At 40.2% G+C, this 15,972-nt stretch overlaps 1 protein-coding gene across 3 annotated transcripts in view; it reads right to left on the bottom strand.

Moving 5' to 3' along the window:
* Positions 1–34: 34 nt before the first annotated feature.
* The window catches only part of TIA1 (TIA1 cytotoxic granule associated RNA binding protein), a 55,259-nt gene continuing 39,321 nt past the window's right edge, over positions 35–15,972 (bottom strand). For 2 of the 3 annotated variants that reach the window (XM_070798924.1, XM_070798923.1), the window contains one exon: positions 35–230. In XM_070798924.1, coding sequence (XP_070655025.1) covers positions 35–230 — 196 coding nt within the window. The remainder of the gene's footprint in view (positions 231–15,972) is intronic. The other variant, XR_011569330.1, reaches the window with a different exon arrangement.

A 15,972-nucleotide genomic window follows, 5' to 3' on the forward strand; every position in this document is an offset into this window, starting at 1 on the left:
AAGACCTAAAAAATGTTTCATTAGTTTGTGATGATCATAGAGGACAAATGAAGATGCAACAATTTGCAGAGTAAAAAACACTGTTTAACTCAAGTCTTCTGAAGTTTGAACTCTGTGGTGTAACAATGGAGACATTCTGCCTCCTCCTTCTCGGCCAGCCAATGGCAAGGCTCATGCCCAGTGTTCCATAGTCAAAGATTCCCACTGCCCTAAGTGGAGACCATGGCAGCCTGTAAGTAAAACAGGAAAAAACTATTAAAGTTATACAGAGAGTGATTCTTTCCTTTTAGAAAAGAAAAGTCTTTCACAAATATTTGAGAAATATTTGATAGAAATTATCATGGTTGTTTTATACTTCCAATCACAAGAAGGTAAAACAGTGCTAATGTCACTACACAGGGAGCTTTCAAAAACACCTAGAGCCAGGTATGTAAATAGTCGAACACTCAGCCTTCCTAAGAGTAATGCACTGCCTTTTTAGAGCACTTTATGCTTTTCAACATGCTTTTATGCTCATTATTTCATTTGAACCTCACCGTATTAGTGTCACCATATTTGAGCCAAACAACAATGGCTTTTCAGATGAAAATCAAAAAGTTAAGTAACTTGCCTGAGGCCACCTATCAAAATCAGCAGTGTGGTTGCCACTAACCCAGTGTCTGCTAAAAAGAATGTGAATCTCTGTTTCTGATTTTCCCCCAACATTATGAACATTTTCAAACATATAAAAAAACAGAATTATACAGTCAACCTTCATATACCCACCCACTAGATTCTAAAATTAACCTTTTACTATATTTGTTTATTACATATCCCTTTCTTCATCTATCAATCCCTTTCATATTTTGATGCATTTCAAAGTAAGCTGCAGGTATCAGCAGCATGCATATTATTAACTAAAGTTGAATATTTTTAATGCTTTTTAAAAAGGTAAATCTGCTTATGATTTTGAAGTAAGGTGTGAGATTTGCTTTTGCTCTCTGACCCCAAAGAACAGTCTTTTTTTTTTTTCCCAGGTGTGCTGAGTGTTGCTGTGTGAGGGCTTTCTCGAGTTGCAATGCATGGGCTTACTTGTTTACTTTCCCTGCAGCATGTGAAGTCTTCCCAGACCAGGGATCTAACCGATATCCCCTCCATCAGCAGGTGAATTCTTAACTACTGGACCGCCAGGAGTTAAGGATCACCAGGGAAGTTCCCAAAGAACGGTCCTGATAAAAGACTCTCCCTTCACATCTTCTCTAGTCCACTGATTAACCAATTGAAAAGTACAAATAAGAAAAATCTAGGAATGCCTACATTTTGGTGCTAAGAACTAATCCCCCATGTAATATCTGCTGAGTGAATGAAGTTTTGTGATATATGATTGATAGTAGGGTTCCTCCACCTTGGCACCACAGACATTTAGGGCTGGATACTACAGGGAGGGAGCACGGCCCCACCCATCAGCAGAAATTTAGATTAAAGACTTACTGGGCATGGCTTTACCCACCAGAGCAAGACTATTTTCCCCACAGCCAGTCCTTCCTATCAGGAAGCTTGCACAAGCCTCTTATCCTCATCCATCCGAAGGCAGACAGAATGAAAACCACAATCACAGAAAACTAACCAAACTGATCACATGGATCACAGCTTTGTGTAACTTAATGAAACCATGAGCCATGCTGTGTAGGGCCACTCAAGACAGATGGGTCATGGTGGAGAGTTCTGACAAAACGTGGTCCACTGGAGAAGGGAATACCAAACCACTTCAGCATTCTTGCCTTGAGAAGTATGCTGCCATGAGCAGTATGAAAGGCAAAAAGATGTAATGCTGGAAGATGAAGCCCCCAGGTCTGTAGGTGTTCAATGTGCTACTGGAGAAGAGCAGATAAATAGCTCCAGAAGGAATGAAGAGGTTGAGCTGAAGTGGAAACGACACCCAGATGTAGATGTATTTGGTATTGGAGTAAAGTCCGATGCTGTAAAGAACAACATGGCATAGGAATCTGGAATGTTAGGTCCATGAATCAAGGTAAATTGGATGTGGTCAAACAGGAGATGGCAAGAGGGAATATCGACATTTTAGGAATCTGAACTAAAATGGATGGGAATGGGTGAATTTAATTCAGGTGACCATTATATCTATTATCGTGGACAAGAATCTCTTAGAAGAAATGGAGTAGCCCTCATAGTCAACAAGAGAGTTTGAAATGCAGTACTTGGGTGCAATCTCAAAAATGACAGAATGATCTCGGTTTGTTCCAAGGCAAACCATTCAATATCACAGTAATCCAAGTCTATGCCCCAACCACTAATGCCAAAGAAGCTGGAGTTGACCAGTTCTATGAAGACCTACAAGACCTTCTAGAACTAACACCAAAAAAAGATGTCCTTTTCATAACGGGAATGTAATGCAAAAGTAGGAAGTCAAGAGATACCTGGAGTAACAGGCAAGTTTGGCCTTGGAGTACACATGAAGCAGGGCAAAGGCTAACAGAGTTTTCCTGAGAGAATGCACTGGTCATACCAAACACACTCTTCCAACAACACAAAAGACAACTCTACACATGGACATCACCAGATGGTCAATACCAAAATCAGACTGATTATATTCTTTGTGGCCAAAGATAGAGAAGTTTTATACAGTCAGCAAAAGCAAGACCAGGATGACTGTGGCTCATATCATGAACTCCTTATTGCAAAATTCAGACTTAAATTGAAGAAAGTAGGGAAAACCACTAGGTCTTTATGACCTAAATCAAATCCCTAATGATTATACAGTTGAAGTGACAAATAGATTCAAGGGATTAGATCTGACTGAGTGCCTGAAGAATTATGGATGGAGGTTCATAACACTGCACAGGAAGTGGTAACCAAAACCATCTCCAAGAAAAAGAAATGCAAAAATGCAAAGTGGCTGTCTGAAGAGGCCTTTCAAATAGCTGAGAAAAGAAGACAAACCAAAGGCAAAGAAGAAAAGGAAAGATACATCCATCTGAATGCAGAGTTCCAAAGAATACCAAAGAGAGATAAGAAAGCCATCTTAAGTGAACAATGCAAAGAAATAGAGGAAAACAACAGAATGGGAAAGAGATCTAGAGATCTCTTCTAGAGAAAGGGAACATTTCATGCAAAGATGGGCACAATAAAGGACACAAACAGTATGGACCTAACAGAAGCTGTAGATATTAAGAAGAGGTAGCAAGAATACACAGACCTATACAAAAAAAGGTCCTAATGACCTGGACAACCACAATGGTGTGATTACTCAGCTAGAGCCAGACATCCTAGAGTGTGAAGTCAAGTAGGCCTTAGGAAGTACTGCTAAGAACAAAGCTAGTGAAGGTGATGGAATTCCAGTTGAGGTATTTCAAAACCTAAAAAATGATACTGTTAGAGTGCTGCACTCGATATGCCAGCAAATTTGGAAAACTCAGCAGTGGCCAGAAGACTGGAAAAGTCAGTTTTCATTCCAGTCCCAAAGAAGGGCAAAGCCAAAGAACATTCAAACTACTGCACAATTGCATTCATTTCACATGCTAGCAAGGTAATACTCAAAATCCTTCAAGCTAGGCTTCAACAGTACGTGAATGGAGAACTTCCAGATGTACAAGCTGGGTTTAGAAAAGGCAGAGGAACCAGAGATCAAATAGCCAACATCTGCTGGATCATAGAAAAAGCACAGGAATTCCAGAAAAACATCTACTTTTGCTTCATTGACCACCCTAAAGTCTTTGACCGTCTGGATCACAACAAACTGTGGAAAATTCGCAAAGAGATGGGAATACCAGACCACTTTATCTGCATCCGAGAAACCTGTATGCAGGTCAAGAAGCAACAGTTAGAACTGGACCTGGAAAAACAGACTGGTTCAAAATTGGGAAAGGAGTACATCAAGGTTGTCCCCTGCTTATTTAACTTATATGGAGAGTACATCATACGAAATGCTGGGCTGGATGAAGCACAAGCTGGAATCAAGACCGCTGGGAGAAATATCAGTAACCTCAGATATGCAGATGACACCACCATTATGGCAGAAAGCAAAGAGGAACTAAAGAGCCTCTTGATGAAAGTGATAGAGGAGAGTGAAAAAGCTGGCTTAAAACTCAACATTCAAAAAACGAAGATCATGGCATCTGGTCTCATCACTTCATGGCAAATAGATGGGGAAACAATGGAAACAACTGACAGATTTTTATTTTCTTGGGCTCCAAAATCACTGCAGATGGTGAGTGAAGCCATGTAATTAAAAGACGCTTGCTCCTCAGAAGAAAAGCTATGACCAACCTAGACAGCATATTGAAAAGTAGAGACATTATTTTGTCGACAAAGGTCCATATAGTCAAAACTATAGTCTTTCCATCATGTACAGATGTGAGAATTGGACCAGAAAGAAGGCTGAGTGCCTAAGAATTGATGCTTTCTAACTGTGATGCAGGAGAAGACTCTCGAGAGTCCCTTGGACAGCAAGGAGATCAAATCAGTCAATCCTAAAGGAAATCAACCCTGAATACTCATTGGAAGGACTGATACTGAAGCTGAAGCTCCAATACTTTGGCCACGTGATGTGAAGAGCTGACTGATTCATTGGAAAAAACCCTGATGCTGGCAAAGACAGAGCAGGAGGAGAAGGGGATGACAGAGGATGAGATGGTTGGGTGGCATCACCGACTCAATGGACATGAGTTTAAGCAAATTCCGGGAGATAAGGAAGGAAAGGGAAGCCTGGCATGCTGCAGTTCATGGTGGTCACAAAGAGTCAGATGCAACTGAGCAACTGAACAACTATTATGGGGGGCTATCCTGTGTGTCACAGGATGTTTAGTGGCATCCCGGGTCTCCACCACTAGATCCCAGCAGCAGTCAACGTGCCCTCCCCAAGTTATAAAAAAACAAAAATGTCTCCAGATATTGCTAAATGTCCTCTTGGGGGGCAAAATCACCCCTTTAAAAACACCTAGAGACATTAGCCTGTTTACACAGCATTTCCTTCTGAGGTCAATACATTTTTTTGGTAGGTATTCTCAATCAGTCAAACGTGGGTTCTTAGGAACGAGAACCCAAAGCTGATTATCTCTATGACCAAATCTTTTAAATTCTGAGCTTCAGATTGCTTTATATATAAATCAATTTTAAAATTCACTGATGATGATTTCATATTATTATTAAAGTGAAAAAACAGAACAACTTTGCTTATTAAAGGAGGAACTATTTGCCAGTTATAGTTTATTTTGTATATAAATAAATTCTATGATCTTGCAAAAGCAGACTAAAGGACTAATGACCCTTTTATGCTCTACTTTCACTATCCCCACTTGCCCTTCCACCCCACAAATCCTCACTTTTCAAGAGTAAATACAGTTAACAGGCTGGCATATATCCATCAGACTATTTTCTGTGTTTATGAATAAATAAATATATATATGTACAAATGTGGGGTTTTGGTTTTAGAAAAATTGAGTTACATTATACTCAGTGTCCTCAAGTTTGCATTCTTAATATTTTACCACAGTTGAACCATCTCTATCAGTGAGTTTTAGTTCTAGACAATGTTGCAATTAACATCTTAAACAATGACTTTAGTATATAGGTGCAAGTATTTCAGTAGAAAAGATTCTGAACATTGTTTCTAGTTTTCTTAATTTATTGGGTACAGAATAAAATTTTATTGGGAGACAGAAATTTGACTTCTAAAAATGTTATTATTGTCTTATTCATCCTATCTCACTTTCTGTTCTCAAATACATTCCAAGCAGATAAAACATTCAAACACACACAAAAAATGGAACCATCAATACACTAGAACAAAAAGAGGAGGGAATTTTTTCTTAAAATATTTTTTAAGGATGTCAGATTGAAGATGGCCTACATGACACAAAACCCAGAGTCCAGAAAATAGTAAACATTAAATCTAGAAATGATTAATTTTTCCTATTTAAGAAGCACAAGCTGGAATCAAGATTGCCAGGAGAAATATCAATAACCTCAGATATGCAGATGACACCACCCTTATGGCAGAAAGTGAAGAGGAACTAAAAAGCCTCTTGATGAAAGTGAAAGTGGAGAGTGAAAAAGTTGGCTTAAAGCTCAACATTCAGAAAACGAAGATCATGGCGTCTGGTCCCATCATTTCACGGGGAAATAGATGGGGAAACAGTGGAAACAGTGTCAGACTTAATTTTTTGGGGCTCCAAAATCACTGCAGATGGTGATTGCAGCCATGAAATTAAAAGACACTTACTCCTTGGAAGGAAAGTTATGACCAACCTAGATAGCATATTCAAAAGCAGAGACATTACTTTGCCAACAAAGGTCCATCTAGTCAAGGCTATGGTTTTTCCTGTGGTCATGTATGGATGTGAGAGTTGGACTGTGAAGAAGGCTGAGCACCGAAGAATTAATGCTTTTGAACTGTGGTGTTGTAGAAGACTCTTGAGAGTCCCTTGGCCTGCAAGGAGATCCAACCAGTCCCTTCTGAAGGAGATCAGCCCTGGGATTTCTTTGGAAGGAATGATGCTAAAGCTGAAACTCCGGTACTTTGGCCACCTCATGCGAAGAGTTGACTCATTGGAAAAGACTCTGATGCTGGGAGGGATTGGGGGCAGGAGGAGAAGGGGACGACAGAGGATGAGATGGCTGGATGGCATCACTGACTCGATGGGCGTGAGTCTGGGTGAACTCCGGGAGTTGGTGATGGACAGGGAGGCCTGGCGTGCTGCGATTCATGGGGTTGCAAAGAGTCAGACACGACTGAGCGACTGAACTGAACTGAACTGATTGGGGTATGTTTTACACACCATAACATAAACCCATTTTAAGTGTAAAATTCAATAATATTTATTGTTTATAGAGTTGGGTATCCATCACGACAATTAAGTTTTAGAACACTTCTACCACCCCATAAAAGAGCCCTCTTGCCTTCTGGAGTCAATCACCACACCCACCCTTAGGTAATCACTAACCTACTTTCCATCTCTATAGATTTACCTTTCCTGGACACTTCATATAGATGGAATCATACAATATGAGGCCTTTTATGTCTGGCTTCTTTCACTCAACATCATGTTTTCAAGGTTCTACCATCTTGTAGCATGAATCAGTACTTCATTCCTTTACACTGCTGAATGGCATTCCACTGTATGGCTATATCATTTTGTTTATCCATTGATCCTTATACATACTTGGATGGTTTCCACTTCAGGGTTATCATGAACAATACTGTCGAGCACATTAACATGTAAGTCTTTATGTAGACAATAGTCTTCATTACTCTTGGGTAGAAACCGAGAATTAGAATTACTGAGTGGTAGGGTAATTTTACATTTACCTCAATAAAGAAGTTAAAAAAACAACACTGATAAATAGGAGTAGTCAGACTTCCCTGTAGCTCAAATGGTAAAGAATCTGAGTGCAGTGCAAAAAAACAGGGTTTGATCCCTTGGTCAGGAAGTTCCTCTGGAGAAGGGAATGGCAATCCATTCCAGTATTCTTGCCTGGAGAATCCCATGGACAGAGAAGCCTGGCGGGCTACAGTTTGTGGGGTCACAAAGAGTTGGACACGACTGAGCAACTAACACTTCGGGGTAAGTTTAAGTGTAACGTTTTAAGAAACTGCCAAAATGTTTTCCAAAGTGACTGTGCCATTTTACATTACACCAGCACCATTATACATTCTCACAAACTTTCTCCATTTCCTGGCCAACATGTGTTATTGTCTCCTTGGTTATGGCCATTAGATTATAATGGGTGTGAAGTGGTACCTCACCATGGTTTTTACTGCATTTCCCTAGTGAATAATGATGTTGGTCACATTTCACATGCTTATTTAGTCATATGTCTATCTCTTTGGGGAAATAACTATTTAAATATTTGACCCAGTTTAAAATTATGACTCATTTGATTCCATGAAAATGGTATTTTTCTTTATGGAAAAAAGTACCTTAGACTAAGTTCAAAGATGAAAACAAACTAAGCAACCAAAGCAGTGGAAGACTTGTACAGTGAAAACTACAAAACATAACTGAAAGAAGTTAAAGACCTAGAAAATGGAAAGGCATCTTTTCATGTTCGTGAACCAGAAGAGTTGATCTTATTAAGATGGCACTACTCTTCAAACTGATCTACAGATCCAATGTAATGTATTCCTATCAAAATCCTAGATGCCTTTTTCTGCAGAAATTGACAAAATGATCCTAAAATTCATATGGAAATGCAAGGGATCTGGAAGAGCCAGAAAAGCTTGAGAAAGAAAGTAGAAGGACTCTCACTCCTGATTTCAAAATTTACTACACAGCAAATTAAGACAATGTGGATAGAGAAGGAACAAATACTGTATTACATCACTTACATGTAGAACCTAAAAAGACTAAACTCACAGAAGCAGAATGGAATGGTAGTTGCCAGGGGCCTAGGGCATTGGAGAAACCAGGAGATGTTAGTGAAAGGGTACAAACTTTCAGTTGTAAGACGAATAAGTTCTGGGAATCTAATGTAGAGCATAGTTACAGTGGTTAAGAATCCACTTGCAACACAGGGAACCCTAGTCCAGAAGATTTCACACACTGTGGGGCAACTAAGCCGGTGTGCCACAACTATTGAGCCTATATTCTAGAGCCTGTGAGCCACAGGCTGTGCACCCTAAAGCCCTTGCTTTGCAAGAAGACAAGCCACCAGAATGAGTAGCCCACACAGCACAGCTAGAGAGTAGCCCCTGCTCACTGCAACCAGAGAAAGCCTGGGTGCAGCAATGAAGATACAGTGCTTTAAAATCTTTATTCCAAAAAGAATAAATGATTTTTAAAAAAGAAATGGTAATTATGTGAAGTGATGGAAGCATTAGGTAATGCTATAGTGGTAATCATTTTGCAATGTAAGTGTGTTACACTTTAAACTTACACAATGTTATATGTCAATTACATCTCAATAAAATTGGGGGGGAAATGACAATGTGACAATAGACATACAGATAGATATAGAAACCAATGAAATAGTATTGAGAATTCAAAAGTAAACTCTCTCATTTATGGTCAGTTGATGTTCAACAAGGATGCCAAGATCCATTAGTGGATAAAGGACAGTCCCACCAACAAATGGTGCTGGAACAATACATAGCCACCTGCAAAGGAATGAAGTTTGGATCCCTGTTTCACACTGTATATAAAAATTAACCCAAAGTGGATCGTAGACATAAATGTAAGAGCTAAAACTATAAAACTCTTAGGAAGAAATACAGGCATGTATCTTTGTGACCTTGGAATAGGAAATGGTATCTTAGATATGACACCAAAAGCCTGAGTGACAAAAAAACAGAAAAATTGATCTTAATCAAAATCAAAAACAACTGTGCTTCAAAGGATGCATTAAGAAAGTAAAAAGATAACCCACAGAATGGGAGATCATGTTTGCAAGTAATATATATGATAAAGGACTTGTATCCTGAATATATAAAAACATTTATAAGTTAACAGTAAAAAGACAAATAACCCAATTTTAAAATGAGCCAACGATATGAATGGATATTTCTCCCAAGAAGATATACAAATAGCCAATAAACACATGAAAAGATGTTCAAAATCATGCCATTAAGGAAATGCAAATCAAAACGAGATGCCATTTCACCAAGATGACTAAAAAAATACAGACAATAATAATGATAAAGAAAAATTGGAACCTTCATACATTGTTGATAGTATTATAAAATGCTGCAACCACTTTAGAAAATTGGTGGTTTTGTACATAATGCTCATTGTAGTAGTATTCATAAAAGCCATAAAGTAGAATCAATCCAAATGTCCATCAACTGATGAATGGGTAAACAAAATGTGATATATCCATACAATGGAATATTATTTGGCTATAAAAGGGAATGAAGTTCTGATACATGGTATGGTATGGATGAATGAACCTTGATATACTATGCTACATGACAAGAAACCAGACATAAGAAGCCGTACATTGTATGATTCCATTTAAACGAAATATCCAGAATCAACAAATGTATAGAGACAGATGAGTGGCTGCTAAGGTCTGAGGGGAATGGGAGGGATTACAAGTGACTGCTAATAAGTGTGACGTTTCTTTATGGGGTGAAGGAAGGTTGCATTACTCTGTGAATATACTAAAATCACCAAATTTAACATTTTAAAAGGGTGAATTTTATGTTATATGATTTATATTTCAATAAATCTGCCACTAAAAACAAAAGGATAAATTGAAAATCAACAAGGACCTACTGTATAGCGCAGGGAACTCTACTCAATACTCTCTAATTACCTGGATGGGACAAGAATCTGAAAAAGAGTGGATATATGTATGTATATACATGTGTGTACAGAATCACTTTGCTGTGCACCTGAAACTAACACAGTACTGTAAATCAACTATATTCCAAGATAAAGTAAAAATTATATTTAATGGGGAAAAATAAATATTTGAAATGCAAATCAGATCAGATCAGATCAGTCGCTCAGTCGTGTCGACTCTTTGCGACCCCATGAATCGCAGCACGCCAGGCCTCCCTGTCCCTCACCAACTCCCGGAGTTCACTCAGACTCACGTCCATCGAGTCAGTGATGCCATCCAGCCATCTCATCCTCTGTCGTCCCCTTCTCCTCCTGCCCCCAATCCCTCCCAGCATCAGAGTCTTTTCCAATGAGTCAACTCTTCGCACGAGGTGGCCAAAGTACTGGAGTTTCAGCTTTAGCATCATTCCTTCCAAAGAAATCCCAGGGCTGATCTCCTTCAGAAGGGACTGGTTGGATCTCCTTGCAGTCCAAGGGACTCTCAAGAGTGGTGTTGGAGAACACTGGAGTTTTTACAAATCAATAAAAAAGAAGCAATCCCACTAGAAAAATGAGTAAAGGGCGTGGAAAGACAACTTGTTAAAAAAAAGGAAAGAAAATTTTTTTTCTGGTGGTGTGGCTTGTGAGATCTTAGTTCCCCAACCAAGGATTGAATCTGCCACTCAGAAGTGGCAGAACAGTATCCTAACCACCAGACCACCAGGGGATTAAAAAAAAAAAAAAAAAAGTTTTAAATGTCCAAAACTCACCCTTGCAATAAGCAAGAAGCAAATTAAAACAGGACTTCTGCAAAGTGACAAAAATGTTATCACAGGAGGATGTGGAGAAACACACTCTGCATTGTTGGTAGGAGTGTAAACTGCAATATCGTCTTCAAAGGGATGTAAATGAAACTTAAAACACACTTTGACATAACAATTCCACTTTTAAGATTCCATGAGTTCAAGTCTCACATGAACATGAAACATGCACAGGGGTAGTCCATGCAAGGTTGTCCAAAACTGCACGAGAACAGAAGCAGTCTAAGAGCTAACTAAATAAATCATAGTGTAACTATAAAATATGCTACTACAGAGCCATTAAAAAGTATCAGATCTATATGTATTGATAAGGAACAAATATCAAGATACACTGTGGAGTAAAAAAAAAAAAGGTATAAAACTTCGTGTTTAATGTGATACTCCTGGTTTAAAAGAGAAAAAAGGAAACAGGGAAGACACACACCTATATAACATATTGCCTCAAAAGAAGTGACGGGGGACTTGGGAAATGGAAAGAGGGAGGGATATGCACATTTCACTGTTTTGGGAAATGGAAAGAGGGAGGGATATGCACATTTCACTGTTTTGTAAGACTGAATTTTAAACTTGTACTAGTATCATTTAGGATTCCCAGATGGCTCAATGGTAAAGAATCCGCCTGCCAATATAAGAGATGCAGGAGATGAGGGTTTGATCCCTGGGTCAGGAAGATCCCCTGGAGGAGGAAATGGCAACTCACTCAGTATTCCTGCCTGGAAAACCCCATAAACAGAAGAGCCTGGCAGGCTACAGTCCAAGGGGTCACAGAGTCAGACACAACTTAGCAACTGAGCACGAGTATTACTTCTTACAGAAAGCATACATGAACAAGTAACACAATTTGTAAATGACACAGATAGAGTAGGATAATTAGTTAAGTTTAGAAATCCCACTATATTTTAGTATAATTTACTAGCCTTTTGCTAATATACAAATGTCTTAATTAGCACCAGGACAGTTCCAATTAGGCCAGAGAGGGTCAAAGGAGGAACTAATGACGTAAGCCCTGATGCAGGTCCAAGAATGGGGGAAGGTGGTCTTCTCTCTTCCCCACTTCTCCTTTGATTATAAAAATGCAGCCCTATTGAACAGTTCTCAGGGTTGTGCTCCCTTGCTGGCTTGCTTGTATCTCTCAAAAGCCTCCTATGCTAATAAACTCATTCTTTACCCGCCACTTTGCCTCACACTTAACTCTCTGAGCTTCACTAAGTCCTGACACTAGTTGAACGGTTTCAATTAAAAGATCAATATAGTGAGTTCCCATTTCCTCCTAAGTCAGGGATCTTGGGTTTAAGTCCGAATTTGAGTTTTGGCTGAGTCCCACCTGAGAAGGAATGCAGATTCATAAAGAATCTGTATTTGAGTTCTGCCTTAAGGGTCTCCTTTTCTGGGCAAGTTTTCTGAACAGCCTCCTCGGATGGTGTAGAGGGACTGGGGCTGGAAGAGCTACCCCATTAACACTCCCTGTGGTGGAGGGCTTTCAGCCACGTGCCATTTGGCTGTCGAGCTATATTCAGGTCGCTGAACGCTGTTTAACTCTTGTGAAGCACAGTAAGTGAACGAGCACCATGAATAAAACATAAAACTTGCTAATATTTATTGAGTACAAGTAAGCCCTTTCCATACATTTAGTCATGTAATGCTCACCACGATCCTTTGAAACAGGTATTATTTTACCAGTGGCTCAGAGAAAGCAGGGATTTGATTCCTGTTCCTCGGCCAGCCTCTAGATAATCTAAGGTGAGTTTGGAATCTGCTGGATTCTTTGTCAAACCAGAAAAGAGAGGAAGGGGCAAGACTCAAGGCAGAACTCTCAACTTCAGGTCCAGGCTGCTTCCGTTTGCCCTGCGCTGCCTCGGAACACCGGAGAAAGCTCAAGATCCCCTGTCACCCGGCCAGCGGGTCCCGCACCTTCCACCTGGCTTCCAGGACGCAGCCCGCCCCCAGACGCATCACCCGGGAACCTATTTCCCGGCATCCTCCCCGTGCGACCGCTCACTTCCGGTCCTAAGTAGGCCCGAGTAGAAGCATCACTCGGCCAGCACCCTGCTCTTGGGAAACGCTATCTGCCGGGATTCCCGGCTGTACGCCCCTGTCCCACTGCCGCCCACGCCTTCGGTCAACACAGTCCCCTTACCTGCCCTGCGCCCCCCACCCCGCGGCCCCGGGCTCCCACGCTGATGACCGCCCTCACCTCCTCTCTCTTCGCCTGCCGCGGCCTTTTACAAACGCGGCCAAACTGTTCGCTGTAACGACAGTCGTTATTGGTCAGAGCCGCCCCGCCTCAGTTCGCGTTGTCTGACGGGAGTTGTAGTTTACTCGTCCTAGAGGCAGCGGACAACGGCTGCGGAATCAGGTGGTGGAATCTGCTCCTACCAGGCGATTGTACCACTTAAGTTTTTTTTTTTTTTTGCTATGGCAAGAGTGCTCTGGACAACTCTGCTGGTACTGAAAGGCACAGACAATTCTAGGGCTGGTCATGGCTAGATTAGGCCTGAGTGAGTCCTGTTTCTGAGTAGAATTCCATCCGTCATTGATGCAAGTCTTAGATTTTATATATTTTTAGCAACGTCGGCTGCGATTTAGTGTTTTGTCAAGGGAGTGTTGTCCACCAAAGTATTCGCTGTTTCTATCACTTGTGTGTTTGTATCAAGTTATCTTTTCTCCCTTAATTATACTCTGACGTATTACTTGAACGTTTTCCCTTAGAAGGGGTTGGAATTGAGTTAATTGAGTTCCGGCATGACCTAGTTTTGGTCCATGGAATTGCAGAATAAATCTACATACTCTTTGTTGACAATAGCTGCTGAGTACAAATGTGTTAAGGGTGAGGCTTGTATGTACTGGAAAACCCCGAAATGAGATTTCCTGCACCTTTAGCCTTCATCCTGCTACTTATTAATCGTTGCACTGTGGACTGGTCACCTGAGAACTGTCAAATGAAATAATATGAATAAATAAAAAGGTGAGAGTTGTGTTTGTTATATTCAGGGACTTACTGAGGACTGTAGTCAATGAGATAGTCTCTCAGCTCTGAGGAAGTGATGTGAAGAGGTTAGCGGAGGAGGTTAGCACATGTATGATTTTGGAGAAGGGGTATGTGCATCAAGCACACGTTGGTAGAGGGGTGCTTCTGGTGACAAAGCACAGGTATATTAGTTAATGATTTTAGTGTTTTGCTAAGTATGGAAAGATGCAGGAAACTAGGTTCATAAAATCTGAAAATATCCATATGAAGTCCTATTCTCCCAATTTTTCCAGAGCAGAGTGCCTTGTTTCTGATCTCCACCCTGAACTCCCTTCAAGGTGTGTTGAAGGTCAGTGACTGCAGTGGCTAATAACTTAATCCTTACAGAGCCAGATGGTGAGTGGCATTCTTTAGCTGGCAGAACCTTAGTCTTCTTAACTATTAATAAGAGAAGAGGTCCCTTCCGTGATTAAGATTTGATATGTTGTTTCCTAATCTGGAGGTAAGAGGGAGAAGGGCACATTTTTCCTTTTCCATGAAATTTTTCCAATTTTGTCTTTCCATTTCAAGTTTTAAAATGATCATCAGAATATCCTGGATCGGGACTTCCCTGGCTGTCCAGTGGCTAAGAATCTGCCTTCCAATATACAGGGGAGGTGGGTTAAATCTCTAATTAGGAAACTAAGATCCCACATATGGAGGGACTAAGCCCCTGCACTGCAACTACTGAACCCACACGCCCTAGAGCCCATGCACCACAAGAAAGAAGCCCACAAACCACAACTAGACAAAGTCCACACTATACAATGAACAGCCCGTGCAGCCAAAAAAAAATTTTTTTAAGTATATCCTGGATCATCTAAATGATCACCTATTAATACAGTGGGGTTTCAACGTCTGGTTGTGTTTATGATTATATTAGTGCCAAGTGGTTACACAAAACAGTTGTTCTCAGCTGGGAGCACTGCTTACACATCTAGTAGATGCCATAGGTGTTGAAGATCCTCCAATGCACAGGACATCCCTTACAACAAAGAATTATCTGGACCAAAATGTTAATAGTGTCACAATGAAGAGACTCTGTTGTAAAGAGAGAGTGTTTAAAATTTTTTTCCAATGGAATTGCCCAAATGCATCCTAAGAGAGCTGTGGGTTTTCCAGCTGATACACATTATGTTTCAAACAACCTCATTCTAAAAGAGGTTTCTTTCTTCCAAGCCAGGCATGCTGGGTTCTTCAATTCCTTCTTCAAATAAGGGCTTTATACAAATAAGGGCCTTCTTTATTTCAGTATGCTAATATTTTTTTACCCACTTAATTCTCTCATTGTTTTTATAGTATTTTTCTAATTGTCATAGGTTTGGGATTTTTATTTTTCTTTCTTTGGCTCTCCTGGGTCTTCATTGCAGCGTGTAGGCTTCTCTTGGGGAGCACAGGCTCTAGAGTGGATGGACTCAGCAGTTGCAGAGTGTGGGTTTAGTTGCCCCTAGGCATGTGGGATCTTAGTTCCCTGATCAGGGATCAAACCTGTGTCTCCTGCATTAGAAGGTGGATTCTTAACCACTGGACAACCAGGTAAGTCCTGGAAATACTTAATTAATAAGGTAATAGTAGATAACCTTGTCTTCCTGACCTTAAGAATGTTTCTAGTTTCTCCATTTGCATGAGCCTAGCTTTCACTCTAATTATACTTAGTTAAGAAAGATGTCTAGTTCAAAAATATTGTTTCCAAAACTTCCTCTATTACTTTCAAAGATAAATGTTATCTTTTATCTGCAACTTGCTTCTGTCACTTAACATAAGATACTATGATCATATTTCTTTAAAAATATATATATATATTTTTTGGCTATACTGGGTCTCGTTGCTCCAAGGGCATTTCTCTAGTTGTGGTGAGTGGGGGCTTCTAATTGTAGCGCACAGG

The sequence above is a fragment of the Bos indicus genome, chromosome 11 (assembly GCF_029378745.1).
Source record: "Bos indicus isolate NIAB-ARS_2022 breed Sahiwal x Tharparkar chromosome 11, NIAB-ARS_B.indTharparkar_mat_pri_1.0, whole genome shotgun sequence".
In the NCBI taxonomy this organism is placed as follows: domain Eukaryota; kingdom Metazoa; phylum Chordata; class Mammalia; order Artiodactyla; family Bovidae; genus Bos; species Bos indicus.